The following is a 17,043-nucleotide window of genomic DNA, read 5'->3' on the forward strand; positions in this document are numbered from 1 at the left end:
TATTAATATCTTGGTAAAGTTAATGTAAGCCATTACGATGTGATAATATGTTCCCCTATCACTATTACCACATCTTAATTGAGAAAATTATGAGTTAAATGAGAGGGGCAATGCTAAAGGAGGAGGCGGTGGAGAGGCACAGCCAGGATAAGCAAAGACGGCAAATAATTCAAAATTAATGGATTCGATCGATATTTCCCATCGTAATTATTATGTGCAATCAATTATTTCCTACAACGGGATAAGCTATATTTGGGAATTATATTTGCTCAATTCAGTAAAGCGTATATTGTAAGCGACCACATAGTAAGTACGCCCACACACTGATATTTGGCACGGGTCCTTCTCTCTTCTTCCTATATTTTCCTGTTCTGTAGTTTATTATGCATAATTGTAGATCTTGTATAATATGAACTCGCTTAATATTGCTGTTGGGTATATTACTAATTATCGGGAATAGAATAAGATTTTTGTAAATGGGCAAAAGGAATCAACTGTCGATTGTCATATAATTCCAAACTTAGACCCTACAGTATTTAAGACAATGGAAGTGGTTGTGGTCTGGGTACAATAGTGAGGGGAGAAAAGGTTTACGGTAATAAATTTATCCTATGAAATATGCAATGTTAAAGTCCAATTTGAGCAATCCCGTTCCCCTCCTTTGGACCCAAAAAAAAATCACTCTGAGGCAACTGACTGTGACTTTTACTTAAATATATAAAAGGGTTGAAGAGGCTCATGACTCAGAGTCACAAATATACGAGTTGAAATTTTTCAGCATATATTTATTAAGTTTGCGTTATAGATATATATTTACATAAGCTGGACGTAGCACTAATACTAATAGTAATAGTAATCAATTAACTAAGCAACAATTAGAACTTCTTATCCCATGAGTCTAACTTCATAGTACCGTTTTCTTCGAAATTCAAATGCATCTTGAACACATCTCTTAAAATGTGTGGTTCATGTAAGGACTTCTTCTTGGTAGCATAGAAGAGGGATCTGTCATAGTATTCTCTCAATTGATCACGGTAATCTGGGTGAGAACATTTGTTAATGATCTTGAGAGCTCTTTCTTTTGGTGACAAACCTCTTAAATCAGCTAAACCTTGTTCAGTAACAATGACATCTAAATCATGTTCAGTTTGATCGACATGGGAAGCCATTGGAACAATACATGAAACACCAGTTGGATCAATCTTAGATGGTCTGGCTGATGGAGTGTGCATGATAGATAATTTGGCATTACGAAGGAAATCAGCTGAACCACCTAAACCGTTCAACATTCTTGATCCCATAACATTGGTGGAATTGGCATGACCATAAATATCAACTTCAACAGGAGTATTCATAGCAATAACACCTAATCTTCTAATGATTTCTGGTGAATTAGAAACAACTTGAGATCTTAAACATAACTTCTTAGAGTATGCATCCCAATTTTCGTAAAATCTTTCAAATCCAGATTCAGTTAATCTAATAGAGGTAGCAGTAGCGAAATCTAATGATCCACTTTCAAAGAAATCAAGGAAGGAATCTTGCAAGACTTCAGTCCATACAGTCAAGTTCTTGAAGTTAGAAGATGCTAAACCTTCAACGACAGCATTAGCAATATTACCAATACCTGATTGTAAAGGATGTAAGTTTGCTGGTAATCTACCTTGTTGAACTTCATGTTCCAAGAATTCAATTAAATGGTGAGCAATAGATTGTGATTGAGCATCAGATGGAGTGTTTGGTGGAACAACATCTCCAGTAGTTGATTCAACAATAGCAATAACTTTAGAAGGATCAACTGGAATAGATGTTCTACCAACTCTGAAATCAGCAGATGTGTGAGGATAAGGTTGTCTAAATGGTGGATTAATTGGTAAATCAATGTCATGAATACCTTCAAAAGATGGAGTCTTAGTATTAACTTCAATAATGATATTATCAGATACAGATAACATTTCTGGAGATGCACCAACAGCTGGACCAGGGATAATTGAACCATCTTCAGTTATAGCAGTGGCTTCAATAATAGTATAGTCTAAATTAGCATTATCTGGCTTATTCATAGTATAGTATCCATAAGTTAAATCTTGAGGAAACATAGATAAATGTTTATCAAAGAATTGAGTTCTACCATCATTAATAGCAGCAGCAATTGGTTTACCAACTTGATGAGGAGATCTTCTTAAAAGCATGGAATTTTGTGCCCATCTACTTTCTTCAGGACCAGCTGAGGCTCCAACAAACAAGTTAAATTGTAATTTACCTTGTAAGTTATTCTTTTCTACATGATCAACTAATGCTGCTGGAATAGCCTTTGGTGCACCTACCCCGGTAAAACCAGACCATCCTAAATATTGGCCATGTTTGAAAAGTGGAATACATTGTTCTGCAGTTCTCAACTTCTGCAAGTAAGGAGCATATCTAACTCTTTGTTTAAGGATTGCTGACATAATGTTGATATGATTCTATATATATGATTATGACTGAAAAATTGTGGGGAAGATCAGTTCAGTACTCTATGACTATAAATTGTAATGAAATAAATTGAATAAATAGGTTCTATGTAATGAGAGGGATGGTTGACGCGATCGAAGTATTTCAGTTGATTGAATCTACTGGTTATGATAAAGAAAGTTTGCGGGAAAGTAGAAATTTCTCGAAATAGAGGGAAAGAGTTAATTCACAATTAGTTTAATTTACTTAGGAGCAACCCTGTCCCCTTTTATACCCATTAGTTTGTACATATTATTACTGAAAAACCGATCACTTATAGAAGAAGGTTGACATCCGGTCATGGCCTGCACACAAAAGGAATAATGGGCAACGGTGGTTTCTTTTTTATTTTTTTTTTCTTTTTTTTTATTTTTACGTGTTTATTTTTGTTCGATTTGTTGGAATTTCTTTTACTTGCTAGGTCGAAAGTCGAAACTCAACCTTCGCACTTTGCTTTTCCGGTTCTCTCCCCTTACTTTCTGAGTCGGAAATTTCTATCTGTCTGCACCTACTTAGGCTCCCTAAGTCGGCGCCTGGCTATCCCCAAGCTGAATCTAAACTAACTTCAGAATAGGGACTTTTGGACATTATATTGCCTACATGTTCTACTTGGGCCTAACTAGTGTCTTATCATGGTATATATCACCTCTGCCTTATGACTAATTTGTTTACTCGTTTCTTTTTCCATACAACCTCATCAGCGGGCAAGCTAAAGGAGGGGATTCATCTCTAGAAAAGGAGGGGAATATTTGTTTACAAAAATTACTGGGTCTATTTAAAGTGTTGTTCTTCTCCCCTCCTTTCATGATGAGATGATACACTGATGAGATGTTACAGCCTCACGTTGTCGTATAGCCTTAATATATATATATATTACTAGTCAACTCTCGTTTATTCACATGGTTGTCATTGTTGAGTGTTTTACAAGTACCTACTGATGGCTACAGTTGTTGCTCTACGCAATTCTCCACCTGTTGCCACCATCTGGTTTCCCTTCATTCATTCTCCGCTATCTCCTCTCTCTTATTCTCCCCTAAATCTCCTCTCTAGCTTATCTTTCTACCCTGTAGGTATTTTAGCATTTCCCTACCCAAAATTCTTAGAGTCCACCTAATTCAGTAGTGTTCCCTCGGTAAATGTATTTCCGGTTTGGTAAGTCTATACACAGGAACAATTATTGAGAAGGTTTACCGGGAATGAAAACGAAAAAAAGGCAAATGAAAAAAATAAAAAAAAAATGTTGGTAATTTAAGTTTGGGTCAAAAAAAAAGAACGACCACGACAAGAAATTGCGAGGCATCCGAGCTTTCGTCATGGTTTCAGATATTCACTCACCAATATTATCTAATTAGATATACCCTTTTATCCATGATGTAACCAATTAGCTACATATACTAAGAAAATAGCTCACGCTACATTTGAAATGGCTCTAAAGGCAGACAAAATAAACAAAACTTTTTGAGCCAGTAGAGACGAAGTTGTTCAGCGAAAAATAGTTAATCCGTGACTCGGGGTAAAATAGTGGGGCACTCTCATCCTTCGCTGTCAATTAAGCACCAACTCACGTATTGTCTTTGACATATTGATCTCTGAGTGCAGTAGTGAGCAAGTCCGAAGTAGTATTGAACAAGTTGATTGGCTGGACACATTAATGAAGTCGTCTGATGTTTTTGTATACTTAACCAGTTTATGACTACTAGCCATAAAATTCTGTGAGTACATAAAAGGTCACTAAGTATAGAAAACGGTAGAGAAAATAGTAAAGAAAACAGAATGGGCCGGGGATCAGAACTTTCATTGTCGCTAATTCAGGTGAACCAAGCATAGTCCAGCAAACCGGCTCTCGAGAACCGGTAGATCTATAAATTTATTTAATTTATTTAATTAAATCACTATTTTTATTTTTTTTTTATTTCCTATTCCATCATATCATTTCATATTATTGGTATCATACGTTATCATTGTGGTTCGTTTCCAGACTTTTTTCTGGGGCAGGCGATCAGATTTTTCGGTCCAAAGTATTCTTTAGATTTATGCTTTATTGCGAAGAAGCTTATATGAGATTCGGTTTTCTTTCACCTGCTGGGGCCACCACCCCAAATTTCAACTCTATCTCCTCGGCCCATTTAGTAGAACTATTCATATAATGATTATTTACTGGTTGCGCTAATTAAAAATAACCTTTTGACGCCGACCGGAGTTTTCAATTTTATTATTTTATTTCATTTATTTTTTAATTATTTTTTAACATTGTTATGCTCTGGGGTATACAGTAAGTCATATCCCTTTTCGATACGTTTCGTTTCGGTTCGAAAGCCAAGTTCTTCCTTTCGCCCGCCCGTGATATTCCTGGAACTTGATTGGTCATTGAGAACTCCGAGCTTGCGCCTTGTTAGCCCAGTTGTTCCATCGACTATTCCTTTTCATTTTCTATGTTCCGCCGCTCTCCCTTGTTTCACTAACTGTATTTATTGCACTTACTATACCTACGTGTACTCAACTAGTATACTGTACTATATACTATGCTGAACTGCACCATACTAAACAGAATCTTACGACTACTATCGACATCCGTTAGCCCTCTCTAGTCAAGCCTAAACAAACCTTATTCCGGTGCCGTTCTAGAAAATATAATCGCATTATAAAATTACGACTCCGATGCCGAGTAGTGTCACAAAACCCCATAACCCGATTTTACTCATCCCCGGATATTTCATGCAAAAGTCAAATTTGGTGATTAATTCCTTTTTCATTGGCTAGCTGCAGAATAGGATTATACAAGCCAAAATACTGTGCTTTGTGTGTGTGTGAACTCCGACCTGGTCGAATCTCGAAAGCAGTAACTGATTATGTAATAAACAATAAGTTAAACAATAATTAGCAACTAGTGATGCAATTAGGTATTTACGGTGTTAAGGAATATGTGTTAAGTAATTATGTAATTAGTGACTAGTAGTAAATATTTAGTATGTACAGTTATCCCATTCGGGCAGCTTTGAATCTACTTACTTTAACAGTATTGCCGTTTTCGTCAATAGGTTCAAACTCCATTTCCTCTTCCGTTTTTAGGTATCCTTTACTTTTATTTTCAAAGATAATTCGTTGTCGTAACTTGTGATAGTTGGTTATGATTTCTTGTTGTAGTATGGAGTCATCAAATGCCTCATCGTTGATATCCATTGCCGTGTCATTCTCGACAATTTGCTCAAGCAATATGGGCCCATCTTCGTCTTCGTCGTGTTGTTGTTCGTCTACTTCATCTCCTTCTTCTTCGTATTCGTATTCATCTCCTACAATTTCATCCAAGTCAGCATCAAATACATGCAGATCCTGCAATCGCATATTCGATATGTCCCCCATATTTTTCTGTTGTTTACTCGTATCGGTCTTCGATGGCATTGATTCAATCATCCTGTTCAAGATTTCAAAGTCTTCCATCTTATTGACAACTGGCCCATGCGTCTCAATATCATCATCGTACAATCCCAAGACATACGCTTTGGCCATGGAGTCCACATCACTCTGTAAAGAATGGTAGTCTAATGTCGTTTCTCTGATCTGCTGTTCATCTTCCTCTGGAGTTTCAGCTGGTGTTGAAGCTTCAGTTGAAACCTCTTCTGGTGGAGGGAACTCCTCGAGCTTCTTAGCTTTAAAGCGTGACACCTTTTTGGGCTTTTCCTGAGGTTCACTCACAATTGCTTCTATGGAACTTACTTCTCTCTCGATTATAGACTCACTCAAGATCTGACTGTCTTCATTTTCAACAATATCTTTTTCAATAATGGCTTCGCTAAGCACTGTATCAACGGCTTTATCACCAAGCTGTTCGTCTTCATTTTCAGAAATAGACTGACTGATCAATACACGTCTATCAAGAGGCTCTCCAATTGGCGACGATGCATCCTTAATGATCTTAGGCTGAGACTGAATCCTTTGGGACCCGTCATTACTAATGCTTTGTTTGAATCTAGAAACTTTTCTAGCTGGTAAAGGGGGTGGAATATCTGACTCTGAGTCATCTATATCTCGTTCTACTACATCCAGGATAGCATCTTCATTTTCATACACTTCATCCTTCGATTCCATGATATCTGATATTGTCTCATGCTTTTGAACAATACGTTCTTGTCTGAATAGCGATAGCTTTTTGCTTGGCTCTAAGCTCATATTCTTTAACTCTTCACTTATGTTCTCGATCTCGTTAATTTCTAAATTGTCGGCAAATCTGACAGACTTCTTCTTTTTGGAATTGACAGGTATACCTTCCTCGCCTCTCAGCTGCCTTAATTTTATCACTTCATCCCATAATCGGTTAGTGACAGTTTCATTCTGTGATGGACCCAACGATAATGATCTGTTACCATATAGTATATCATCTCCATACCCATCGTCCTCGTCATCGTCTTCATCGTCGTCCTCATCCTCGACCTCATCCTCGACGGCATCGTCTTCTTCTTCAGAAAAGTCAAAATCCCACTCTTCATTATCGGCAAAGTTGTTCACGGAATCATCTCCTTCATCGTCTCCTTCTACAGTGTCATCGAATTCATCCGCAAGTATCTCAAGCTCCAATATATCATTCTTATCTATTGAATTATAAGACTTGCCCAACGGAGTACTGGTGGTAGACGTATCCAAATGGTTCTCTCTAATGATGGAGGCCAATACTTCTTCTCTTTCTTTACCCTTGACTTCATCAAGTGAATTCTCCATTATATCAGGAGTTACATTGGCATCTTCCTCAGCTAAATCCGATTCTAAATTTATACCCTTTGTAGCATCATCTCCGTATATCTTACGATACTCTTCTAAACAAATTTGCTTCAACCGGAACTTATCTTCCGGACTGATTCTTAGTTTATCGATCTTCTCTAGTAAATCATGAGGGTCTATAGGCGTGTTGTTGTCTATCACCGTCTTATGCTGCTTGTCTATTATTTCCATATCTTCAAACAACTCTGTCAATTGGTCATCGATGTTGGAGTTGTACTCTGATTCTAATTTGGACTTTGGTTCTTCTTCTACTTCTTCTGATACATTTTGTTTATTGTCTGTAGCATTACTGCTGTGAATGACATCATCAAGGCTTTCTTCGATGTACTGATACTCTGTTTTAAGTGGTAGGACTTCCGTTACTTTGGGGATCTGTACACTTCGGTTATTGATCTTCACCTCAATGACATTATCATCGTCATCCAAGCCTTCCTGAATGTCCATAAATGGTAATCCCTCTTCATTCAACTTCTCTTCTTCCTGTTCGACTTCCTCTTGTTCATCTTTACCTAGTGTCATCTGCTTGAACTGCTCAAGGTTGTCTCGCGTAGCATTAGCCTCATTGATCTTGTTATTCAAGTCTAGCACAGCATCATTCAAGCTGTCTATACGCCCATCCAAAAAGATATGAGCATCCTCGACACTTTTTTCTACATAGTACCCGTCGCCTAGCATCACCATCACCTTTCCCTGATCGATTGTTCGTATTCTTTCATTAGTTTTGATTTGGTTGTGGAGTTGTTGATATGTCTCCATTTGCTTCGCCAACGCTTGCTGTTTCAGGATTAAATTGGTAATGGTAGATTCTAGACGCCGGGTGAGTGCCTCAGCATACTCAGGCTTACTTAACATGTCTAGTTGTTCCGACATGGTGTCGTATGGTTCCTTATAGTACACTTATTAATCATCTCTGATTCGGATTATAAATTTTAGGTCCGATATTGGGTGCGCACACGACACACCAAAAAGAATGCGAAGAAATGCGAAATGCAAAATGCAAAATGTCGTACTCGATGAGATGCTATGTACAATGTAGTTACTGAGACTACGGAGATTAACCTAATTATATACTGACACAGCTGAGACTCTGATCCGAAGTCTACTGAGACTACTCAGCATTCTCTTAGACTAGTCTCTAGTCTGCACTATAGTCGTCTCTAGTTTACCGTAGTCTACTCTAATTACTCTATTACTGTTGGCCTTTATTTTCTATTCTCCCACTCCTCTAACGACTTCTCATACTCTTCATCTTCTGTAAGTGGTATTTCCTGTTGTGGCTGTTGTTGCTTCAACAACTCTTCGTCTTCCTCTCTTTCCTGCTTATCATACTCATCCTTAAATTCTATCCATCTCTCATGAACATCCACGTCGGCATATGGTAGACCTCCCTGTCTAGTAGCTTCACTCCAAATTAAATCTCCTCCTATTTCACTACCAAAACTATACCCATTAGCCTTATCTATTACCAGAAGTAAATGAATCATACATCGTTTATTTTCTACACTCAAAACTTCAAATGATACCAAATTGAAATCTTGGACAAGCTCTCCGATTAACTCCGTCAATCGCACATAGTTTTGACCAAGTACTGAGTTGGATTCCTTCTCCAAATGAGGAGTTAAATACGTTAAATCTTGTACTTCGGTATAATAGTCAAGTCGGAATGGTAACTCACCGTACTGTCTCAACATATCGATTTTACTTATTACATTAACATGGGGTAAATCTAATTGTAACATGGATCTTAGACTTAATAATAGTATCGATACATACTGTGAAGGACTAGTAATATATATGGAATCCACAAGTGATACTACACAGAGACGCAATCGGCTCTCCTTAACAAGCTTCTTAAATATCTTATACAAGGAATTGTGATGGGTGAATAATTCAACTTGTCCAGGACAATCGAATATAAGATAATTCTGCTCATCCACTAATTTATTAACCTGAGCAATAAACTCATCAACACCTTCCTCATCCAAATTTTCTAATGCATACATTAATCCACCATTAGGTCCCAAGTTCAACTCCTCCATAATCTCTTCTAACGTTATGTAATCTCGTATATCCAATGCCACCTCTTGCTGATATGGTAAGTTATCATTAGCTGGATCTAAGTTAATGATAGCCAGTTTCCGCCCGATCGCCGAAAGAAACTGGTACAATCCATAACTGTAAGTGGACTTCCCCGATCCTGGTGGTCCGATAATTATCTGACCGAACATCTCCTATTTCGTATAGATCCCAATAACTTGCCTCTTACACTAATCAGTAGTAATTAGTCTTTTAGTAGTGAATAATTTTATTAGTGATATTTGGCGCAGGCGCACGACCAGCCTCCACCGATAGTGAAGGCAAAAATGTGAGCACCATAATATACAAGTCAAGTCAATTGACAGTTGAGTAAGCTTCTATCATAAACAGACAAGATGTCGGAAGTTACCACAGGCATAGCCAATGAAGTCACGTTTTTAAGTAAAACTGTTACCGTATCACCATTGGTATTATTATCAGTAGTAGATCATTTCAATCGAGTAGCCAAGGATTCTAAAAAGAGAGTGGTGGGAGTGATATTAGGAGATAATTCTAGTGATATCATAAGAGTTACTAATTCATATGCCATACCATTTGAAGAAGATGATAGAAATCCCAATGTATGGTTTTTAGATCATAATTTTATAGATTCTATGGGGGAAATGTTTAAGAAGATTAATGCAAAGGAAAAGTTGATTGGATGGTATCATTCTGGTCCTAAATTGAAACCTTCTGATTTGAAAATTAATGATGTATTTAAGAAATATACTTCTAATCCATTATTACTTATAGTTGATGTTCAACCTCGTGAAGTTGGTATACCAACTGACGCATATTTTGCAGTAGATGATATTAAAAATGATGGATCAGCTGCTGAAAAGACATTTATTCATGTTCCATCTCTTATAGAAGCTGAAGAAGCTGAAGAAATCGGAGTAGAACATTTATTAAGAGATATTAGGGATCAGGCAGCTGGGAATTTATCATTAAGAGTTAGTCAAACTTATCAATCCTTATTAGGATTACATCAAAAATTAACCGAAATTGCCAATTATTTGGATAAGGTTTATTCGAAAAGTTTACCAATTAATCATACTATCTTGGGTAAATTACAAAATGTGTTTAATCTTCTACCAAGTTTAAGTGGTACTGATCCAAGTTTAATTGGTCATAATGGTACCTCTAATCCTTTATCAACTGCATTTACAGTTAAAACCAATGATCAATTGATGATTGTCTATATCAGTACATTAGTTAGAGCTATTATAGCCTTTCACGATTTAATTGAAAATAAGTTAGAGAATAAAGTATTGAATGAAAAGAATAATGCAGTACTTAATGGAGATGCAGAAGATTTAAATGGACCTATTTCTAATTTAAGTACTGAAGAAAAGGGTGAAGGAGTAAGTAAAGAAGGCAAGTAGATGCCATACATACTTAATAGAACATATCTAATAGTTCATATACATTAGTTACATCATATTATTGTAGAAGTAGTAATAATATAGTCGGGCTCTGGATCTACATTAGTTCCCCATTAAGTCAGATGCCGTCAGAAGTGGGTCGTGTCCTCTGACCCAATATCTCAGCAAAAAATTTGGAGCCTATACTCAAGGACATATGGCTTGATTTCCACTGGCTCAGCTATTTACCTATTCTGTACTCTAATTCCAATTGACTAGGCATTGTGAAAATCATGGCCAGTCGAATAATTAGTATTCCGCGGATGAATACCGTGGGCAGTTTTAATTTTTTCTTTCAGAATACTAAGAGGAATCTATTGTTACATCAAAACTTTATTGGCAATCAGTATCTAGCATTAAATCATGGAAAGAGTAGGCGAGTGATATCATCAGTAACGAAATCGGACTCAGGTTCAAATCCTCATCATAAATCATTCATTTTGGAGAATGTAGCTAGTAAAATGTTGAATTGTCAAGAGCCAGGGGCTAAGCTGTCACAAAAATTTGGTGATGCTAGCATTGAAGGTCATGATAATATCCCTTTCAAAGTGGTACCTAGACAGCCACGAGTTGGTACAGATGGTGCTTCATTGCCGTCTGACACTTCAGCAGCTGCCACCGCATCATATGATATCCAATCACTTCCCAAATCAAAGGCTGAATTAATGACTTTACTTGGTCCATACATAAAACTAACTAAACCCAATTTAACTGTCCTTGTGACATTAAGTTCTATTTGTTCTTATGCCTTGTCTCCATTATCTGTATCTTTACATGAATTACTATTTTTAACAGTGGGGACTGCTTTATGTTCTGGAGCTGCCAACGCTATAAATATGGGAAGAGAACCGGAATTCGATCGTAAAATGCCGAGAACAGTAGGAAGACCTGTAGTAAGAGGTTTAATAAGTCCTACACAAGCATATCAATTTTCTGCCTTAAGTGGTAGTGTTGGATGTATAATGTTATGGTTTGGAGTTAATCCAATTGTATCTGGATTGGGATTTTTGAATATCATATTATATTCTTGGATATATACTTCACTTAAGAGAGTATCTATTATTAATACATGGGTAGGTGCCATAGTTGGAGCTATCCCACCCTTGATGGGTTGGGCAGCCTCGTCATCATTGATGCATCCTGGATCTTGGTGTTTGGCAGGATTATTGTATGCTTGGCAATTCCCCCATTTCAATGCTTTATCGCATAATATAGCTCAACAATATAAGCAAGCAGGGTATGTTATGACAGCTGCTGAAAATCCTCGATTGAATGCTCGAGTAGCCTTAAGATACTCCTTATTAATGTTCCCATTATGTTTTGGGCTCAGTTATTTTGGAGTAACTGATTGGGTATTTCCATTTGATTCTGCCTTAGCCAATGGTTGGTTGACATACTTAGCCTATCAGTTTTGGAGTCAACAAGAAAAGAATTATAAGAACGCTAAACCAACAGCTGATGGTTTAGCATTGGCTGGAGTCCATGCTAAGAAGCTCTTCTGGTGTTCAGTATGGCAATTACCAGCTGTGCTCATATTGGCCATGCTTCACAAAAAGGGTCAATGGGATAGGCTATTTACGTATATGGGCTTGAAAAAGTCGAAAGATGCTAGACTAGTATAGTCAGCGACATTACATAAGTTATTCTTGTAAATACATAAACATAAATACATTATAAAAAATGTTTCGGGTTATCCTCTCCGTCTACACTGTGCTTCACCAATGAGCCTTCATTTACTGTTAATCACATTATTTATTAGTATGGGCAGCATTCACAACAATTTGGTTTAATGTATGAGATCGAAATCCACTCCATTGAAATATGTCTCCCTTCACTTGATCGTTAGCGTCTACTAAATCATCAACATACGTACCATCACTAACTGATAACACATCCCCTACACCTTGCTCGTCAACACAATCGGCCCATAATATTAAATCAAAATTACCTGTATTTCCCGGTGTTAGTACGTAATTGCCTTCTGTTCCTTCCCATATGTTAATATTAGCAATTTTTGTACCCAAACATTCACTGAATTGTGATAAATTAAGTGTGAAATTTAGTTGTTCAGTATAAAAATCATTCTGGTGATGATGACGATATCCACTCCATTCAAAAATGTCTCTATTTATATGATTTCTAGCATCTAATAAATGATTTGCAGCTTCTAAGCCATCAGTATATGTGCTATCACCAAAGGAGAATATGGATTCTACATCTTGTTCTTCTAAGCAAGCTGACCACTCAATCGAATTGAAAGTAGTACCTTCTATTGGAGTAATTACGAAATCACCCCCTGTACCCCATATGTTTATATTACTAACATTTGTACCTACACATTCACTAAATTGTGTCAAATTAAATGTGACATTTAGTTGTTCATAAAATTCAGCATGTGCACTTGATAAGTCTTCTGGGCTTGATTCTGTGCTTGACCACTTTAGAAATGCTATTACTGTAAAAGTTAAAATACTATATAACATATTATAAAATATGAATTTGATATCTAAGAAACTGTATTATTTTTGCAACCCTATGTCTTCGACTTACCCCAGCTTTAGATATTATCAGTTTGATCAGTAAAAAGTATTACACGGCTGTATCGGAGGCACACTTATATGTATATATACTACTAGTACTAGTTCTGTTATAGTAATCAGATATTAATAAACTAAAATCATCCCTATTCTATATATCTATTAAGGAAGGACATCTTTAAATTTCCTCTGCTTCTATTTATAGAACTATCTTATCGATTGTATAAATATGACTCACCATCCGCTTTTTTTCCCATTACAGATGAAGATCAAGTCCTTCCAATCAAAGTTATCCCCATTAATGTAATCACTGGTATCTACTAAATGATTAATAGCATCAAATCATCAATATATGTGTTATTACTAACTGAGAGTAGCCGTTCTACACTTTGGCCGCCGACACAATAAGCCAACACAATAAATTGAAAGCAGTTGCATTTACAGATGAAACTATATAATCGCCTTTTATACCCAATATGTTTATATTTCTCATGTTCTTCCTGAATTGTATCAAATTAAGCGTGAATTAAAGTATAAATTCAACATGTTGACGATTCCGAAAAGCGCTTGATAAACGTGTTGTTAATAAAAATTTTAAAAAAGAGCATTCTCTTAAATATGAATTTGATATCAGAGAAACTATACATTCTGTAATATTCCTGATTATAAAACTAGGCCCTTTTGCTTCTATAAGTTCAATAGCTTTAATTAATTTGGGTGGAGAAACACGTTATAATGCAAGTTTCTAACTAAGGTTATGAATCAATCCACCGTCCCGCTTATTCTTTCATTAATAAATACTCGCTTATTTGTCGGTTAACCAAGTTAAGCTTTCTCTAGCCACATTATTATCTGATACATTTCTCTTCTTCACTTGTTTACGTGGTTTTACTTAACTCTGATTTAAGCTTTTACGATTGCATACGCTTTTCATTCAAACTCGGGGTATGCTTCTCGGATAATTCGCAGCCAAAAAAGTGTAGTGCTGAGAAATGTTTTGTTTATTTAACAACAAGATATAGGTTACTTATTATCCTTAGCCGGTTAATCTTACAGATTATTTGAACTTAAACAACAAGTTTGATATATTCAATTGATGAAAAGTGCATCCTTTCACCATTAGAAAAAATTACACACATTATAAAAAAGATGTTTCGAATCATTAACCATTTGGTGCAAGTCATACCGACTAAAAGTTAATATCACTTACGCCTATATTTCACTAAATGTTTCACTTAATATTACACACACACAGTTAATTACACTCCCATCTCACAACAACGTAATACATCTCATGGTCCAGCTATCAAAATATTTCCAATAACTTGTGAGATAAGGTCATCACTTGTACCATCACCAAGGGCCCCCAATAAGTCTGATTCAGCTTGTGTTGTTACGCATTCAAACCATGTGTTAAAGTCAGTAACATTCAGACTAATGCAGTCACCAAACAGTGCCAAGTCGAATTTGGAACCTGCGGCACTTGAAGATCCAGCACTTGAAGATCCAGCACTTGAAGACCCAGCATCTCCATTTGAGGGTTCAGTTGTCAATTTTGGTAAAAGACCATCAAGTGAAAACTTTGGGATAAGACCGGCAGTTGAAAACCTTAAGAAAACTGTAATTAAAATAGTAAAAATATAGAATAACATGTTATGAAGTATGAATTTGATGTCTTAATATCTAAGTAACTGAATCATTTTCTGAGATTTTCTTGTAGTATTTATATTCTGATTTGGATCCTTTGAGTTTCAATAAGTATAGGTTGAGTTTGTTTTAGAAATGAATAGTTTCCAAAGGGTATGAATTCCTACCCCTATTATTTCAATATTAATTATATTCGTCTAATCCTTTAGTTAATTAGGTTATATTTGTCTCCAGAGAAATAATCCTATATCAAGTAATTACGTATTATGGGTCTTCTTTACTCCACTCTTTGTGTTTCCTATTCCCGCCTCTTGGCTGTAAACTTAAACCTCCACCATAATATAACTAAGTAGTTGTCTCACAAGGCTATTAGAGTAGTGTGACATATTAGTCCCTTACAATTACGTACCCCTCTTATGTTCACTTATATTTCTTAATAACTGTCAGATATAAGAATTTACGGATCATTCTAGAAAAGATTTGTTATGCATTAGTACATTCAGTACATAAGGACGATAATACTCCTAATTGACACCCTTTACTTATTCGTAGTGACTCGTTTTGTTTTGAGACTTTCAAGTACAATGAATCCGACCAGGCTTTGATTGCTGTTCACATTTACGATTATCACATGAATTCACATCAATTGAAGATGAGAAACAAACATTCTTTGTTAATACGCGTCAATATAAGTAGGTATCACTTAATTCGATGTTTAAGTGGCAATTACAGAAGCAATAGAAGAGCATATACTTCGTAAATTTGGCACATGAAAATGTAGAAGCTGTGAGAGAGAATAGTTGTATATGAACCATTACTAAATTCTTCAACTTACAAAAGGGTATACATAATACCTGAACAAATTGTCCACAAAAGATTTTCACAATATCGTATGATTGATTAATTAGCTTGCAGCCATTTATGTCCTACTAGGTCGTTCACTGCTCAAACGTCCGTTGTTAGTAAATCACGTGAGATGAAGTATTTCATATATGGTATACTCTATCAAGTAATATAAGATATAAATATCCTATACTTTCTTATCCGTTGTTCTGTATATAAATACGAAATTTAGTGCTTTAACTATAAAAGATAGTGATAAGTATCAATATTATAACTTCAGCATAGGCTACCCACCAGTCACGTGTATGAGTGAATCAACAACTTTTCATTCCATCTATAAAATTATCAGGATCTGTATTCCCGTGATTATTGTCGCACTAGCCTTAGGAATCCCCATTGTCAATTTTGATTTGATACCTTTTAGACATCAACAAGACGTAGATCCAAAACCAAAACCACAAGATATAGAACCAGAATCAAAGCCAAAGCCAATGTCGCAACTCATACCAGCAATCCGTATCTCAGCTATAACTAAGCCTGCAAAATCAGCCGTCATTATCGTACATGGACTTGGCGATACCGGTGAAGGATGGTCATGGTTTCCTAATTTGGTTAAGCAAGCTAAAATCCTTAAGAATCCTGAATCAGTAAACTATGTATTTCCCAATGCTCCTCAAATCCCCATTACTGTCAATGGTGGGTACGTTATGCCTGCATGGTTTGATATTTATGAGTTTGGTAATCCGAATGCTCGTCAGGATGTTCCAGGGTTCTTCAAAAGTTGTGATACATTAATTAGCTTAATCAAAGAACAGACCGAAGTTCATAACATTCCTGCAGAAAAAGTTATCATTGGAGGCTTTTCTCAGGGAGCTGCTATCTCATTGGCTACTGCTAGTTTGTTAGATTTCAAAATCGGTGGGGTAATAGCCATGTCCGGGTTCTGTCCCATTAAGGATGATATCAAGGCTAAACTTGATGGTAAAACTCCAATTAATGCAGGTACACCAGTTTTCCAGGGTCATGGAGAAGCAGATCCAATGATTGTTAAAGCCTATGGAGAACAGACTAGTGAGTTCTATAAGAGTTTAGGATTCACTAACTATACATTCAAGACATATTCTGGAGTAGCTCATAGTGCAGGAGATGATGAGTTGGTGGATGTAGTCAAATTTATTGCTGGTATTTTTGATTAGAGTGTAAAATTATGAAGAATATAGTATATAGTATATAGTAACAATAGAGCAATA

The 17,043-nt window shown here is 36.2% G+C and overlaps 8 protein-coding genes across 8 annotated transcripts; 3 read left to right on the forward strand and 5 right to left on the reverse strand. All coding sequences in view use genetic code 12, as the record gives it.

Moving 5' to 3' along the window:
* Positions 1–758: 758 nt before the first annotated feature.
* On the reverse strand, positions 759–2,668 carry ACH1 (acetyl-CoA hydrolase). Its single transcript, XM_064882643.1, has one exon. It carries the CDS (start codon positions 2,448–2,450, stop codon positions 876–878), a length of 1,575 nt encoding a protein of 524 aa, XP_064735950.1. The 5' UTR covers positions 2,451–2,668; the 3' UTR covers positions 759–875.
* A 2,801-nt stretch (positions 2,669–5,469) lies between these two features.
* On the reverse strand, positions 5,470–8,136 carry RJT21DRAFT_116339 (uncharacterized protein; the record flags this gene model as incomplete). Its single annotated transcript, XM_064880421.1, has 1 exon — positions 5,470–8,136. The coding sequence occupies one exon, from the start codon at positions 8,134–8,136 to the stop codon at positions 5,470–5,472; it is 2,667 nt and encodes an 888-aa protein (XP_064735951.1).
* Positions 8,137–8,269: 133 nt separating this feature from the next.
* Positions 8,270–9,610, reverse strand: RJT21DRAFT_123213 (putative GTPase). The gene has a single exon (XM_064882644.1). The coding sequence runs from the start codon at positions 9,492–9,494 to the stop codon at positions 8,469–8,471; it is 1,026 nt and encodes a 341-aa protein (XP_064735952.1). The 5' UTR covers positions 9,495–9,610; the 3' UTR covers positions 8,270–8,468.
* Positions 9,611–9,675: 65 nt separating this feature from the next.
* RPN8 (proteasome regulatory particle lid subunit) lies at positions 9,676–10,783 on the forward strand. Its single transcript, XM_064882645.1, has one exon. It carries the CDS (start codon positions 9,699–9,701, stop codon positions 10,725–10,727), a length of 1,029 nt encoding a protein of 342 aa, XP_064735953.1. The 5' UTR covers positions 9,676–9,698; the 3' UTR covers positions 10,728–10,783.
* Positions 10,784–10,827: 44 nt separating this feature from the next.
* On the forward strand, positions 10,828–12,388 carry RJT21DRAFT_110254 (protoheme IX farnesyltransferase; the record flags this gene model as incomplete). Its single annotated transcript, XM_064879916.1, has 2 exons — positions 10,828–11,339; positions 11,379–12,388. The coding sequence occupies exons 1-2, from the start codon at positions 11,000–11,002 to the stop codon at positions 12,386–12,388; spliced, it is 1,350 nt and encodes a 449-aa protein (XP_064735954.1). The 5' UTR covers positions 10,828–10,999.
* A 63-nt stretch (positions 12,389–12,451) lies between these two features.
* On the reverse strand, positions 12,452–13,474 carry RJT21DRAFT_56637 (uncharacterized protein). The gene has a single exon (XM_064885078.1). The coding sequence runs from the start codon at positions 13,247–13,249 to the stop codon at positions 12,515–12,517; it is 735 nt and encodes a 244-aa protein (XP_064735955.1). The 5' UTR covers positions 13,250–13,474; the 3' UTR covers positions 12,452–12,514.
* Positions 13,475–14,595: 1,121 nt separating this feature from the next.
* Positions 14,596–14,955, reverse strand: RJT21DRAFT_116344 (uncharacterized protein; the record flags this gene model as incomplete). The annotated part of the gene is made up of 1 exon (XM_064880422.1): positions 14,596–14,955. The coding sequence occupies one exon, from the start codon at positions 14,953–14,955 to the stop codon at positions 14,596–14,598; it is 360 nt and encodes a 119-aa protein (XP_064735956.1).
* A 1,329-nt stretch (positions 14,956–16,284) lies between these two features.
* On the forward strand, positions 16,285–16,989 carry RJT21DRAFT_89681 (palmitoyl-(protein) hydrolase; the record flags this gene model as incomplete). Its single annotated transcript, XM_064885618.1, has 1 exon — positions 16,285–16,989. The coding sequence occupies one exon, from the start codon at positions 16,285–16,287 to the stop codon at positions 16,987–16,989; it is 705 nt and encodes a 234-aa protein (XP_064735957.1).
* Positions 16,990–17,043: the final 54 nt, after the last annotated feature.

This window comes from Scheffersomyces amazonensis (genome assembly GCF_036850825.1).
Source record: "Scheffersomyces amazonensis strain UFMG-HMD-26.3 chromosome Unknown RJT21scaffold_8, whole genome shotgun sequence".
Classification (NCBI taxonomy): Eukaryota; Fungi; Ascomycota; class Pichiomycetes; order Serinales; family Debaryomycetaceae; genus Scheffersomyces; species Scheffersomyces amazonensis.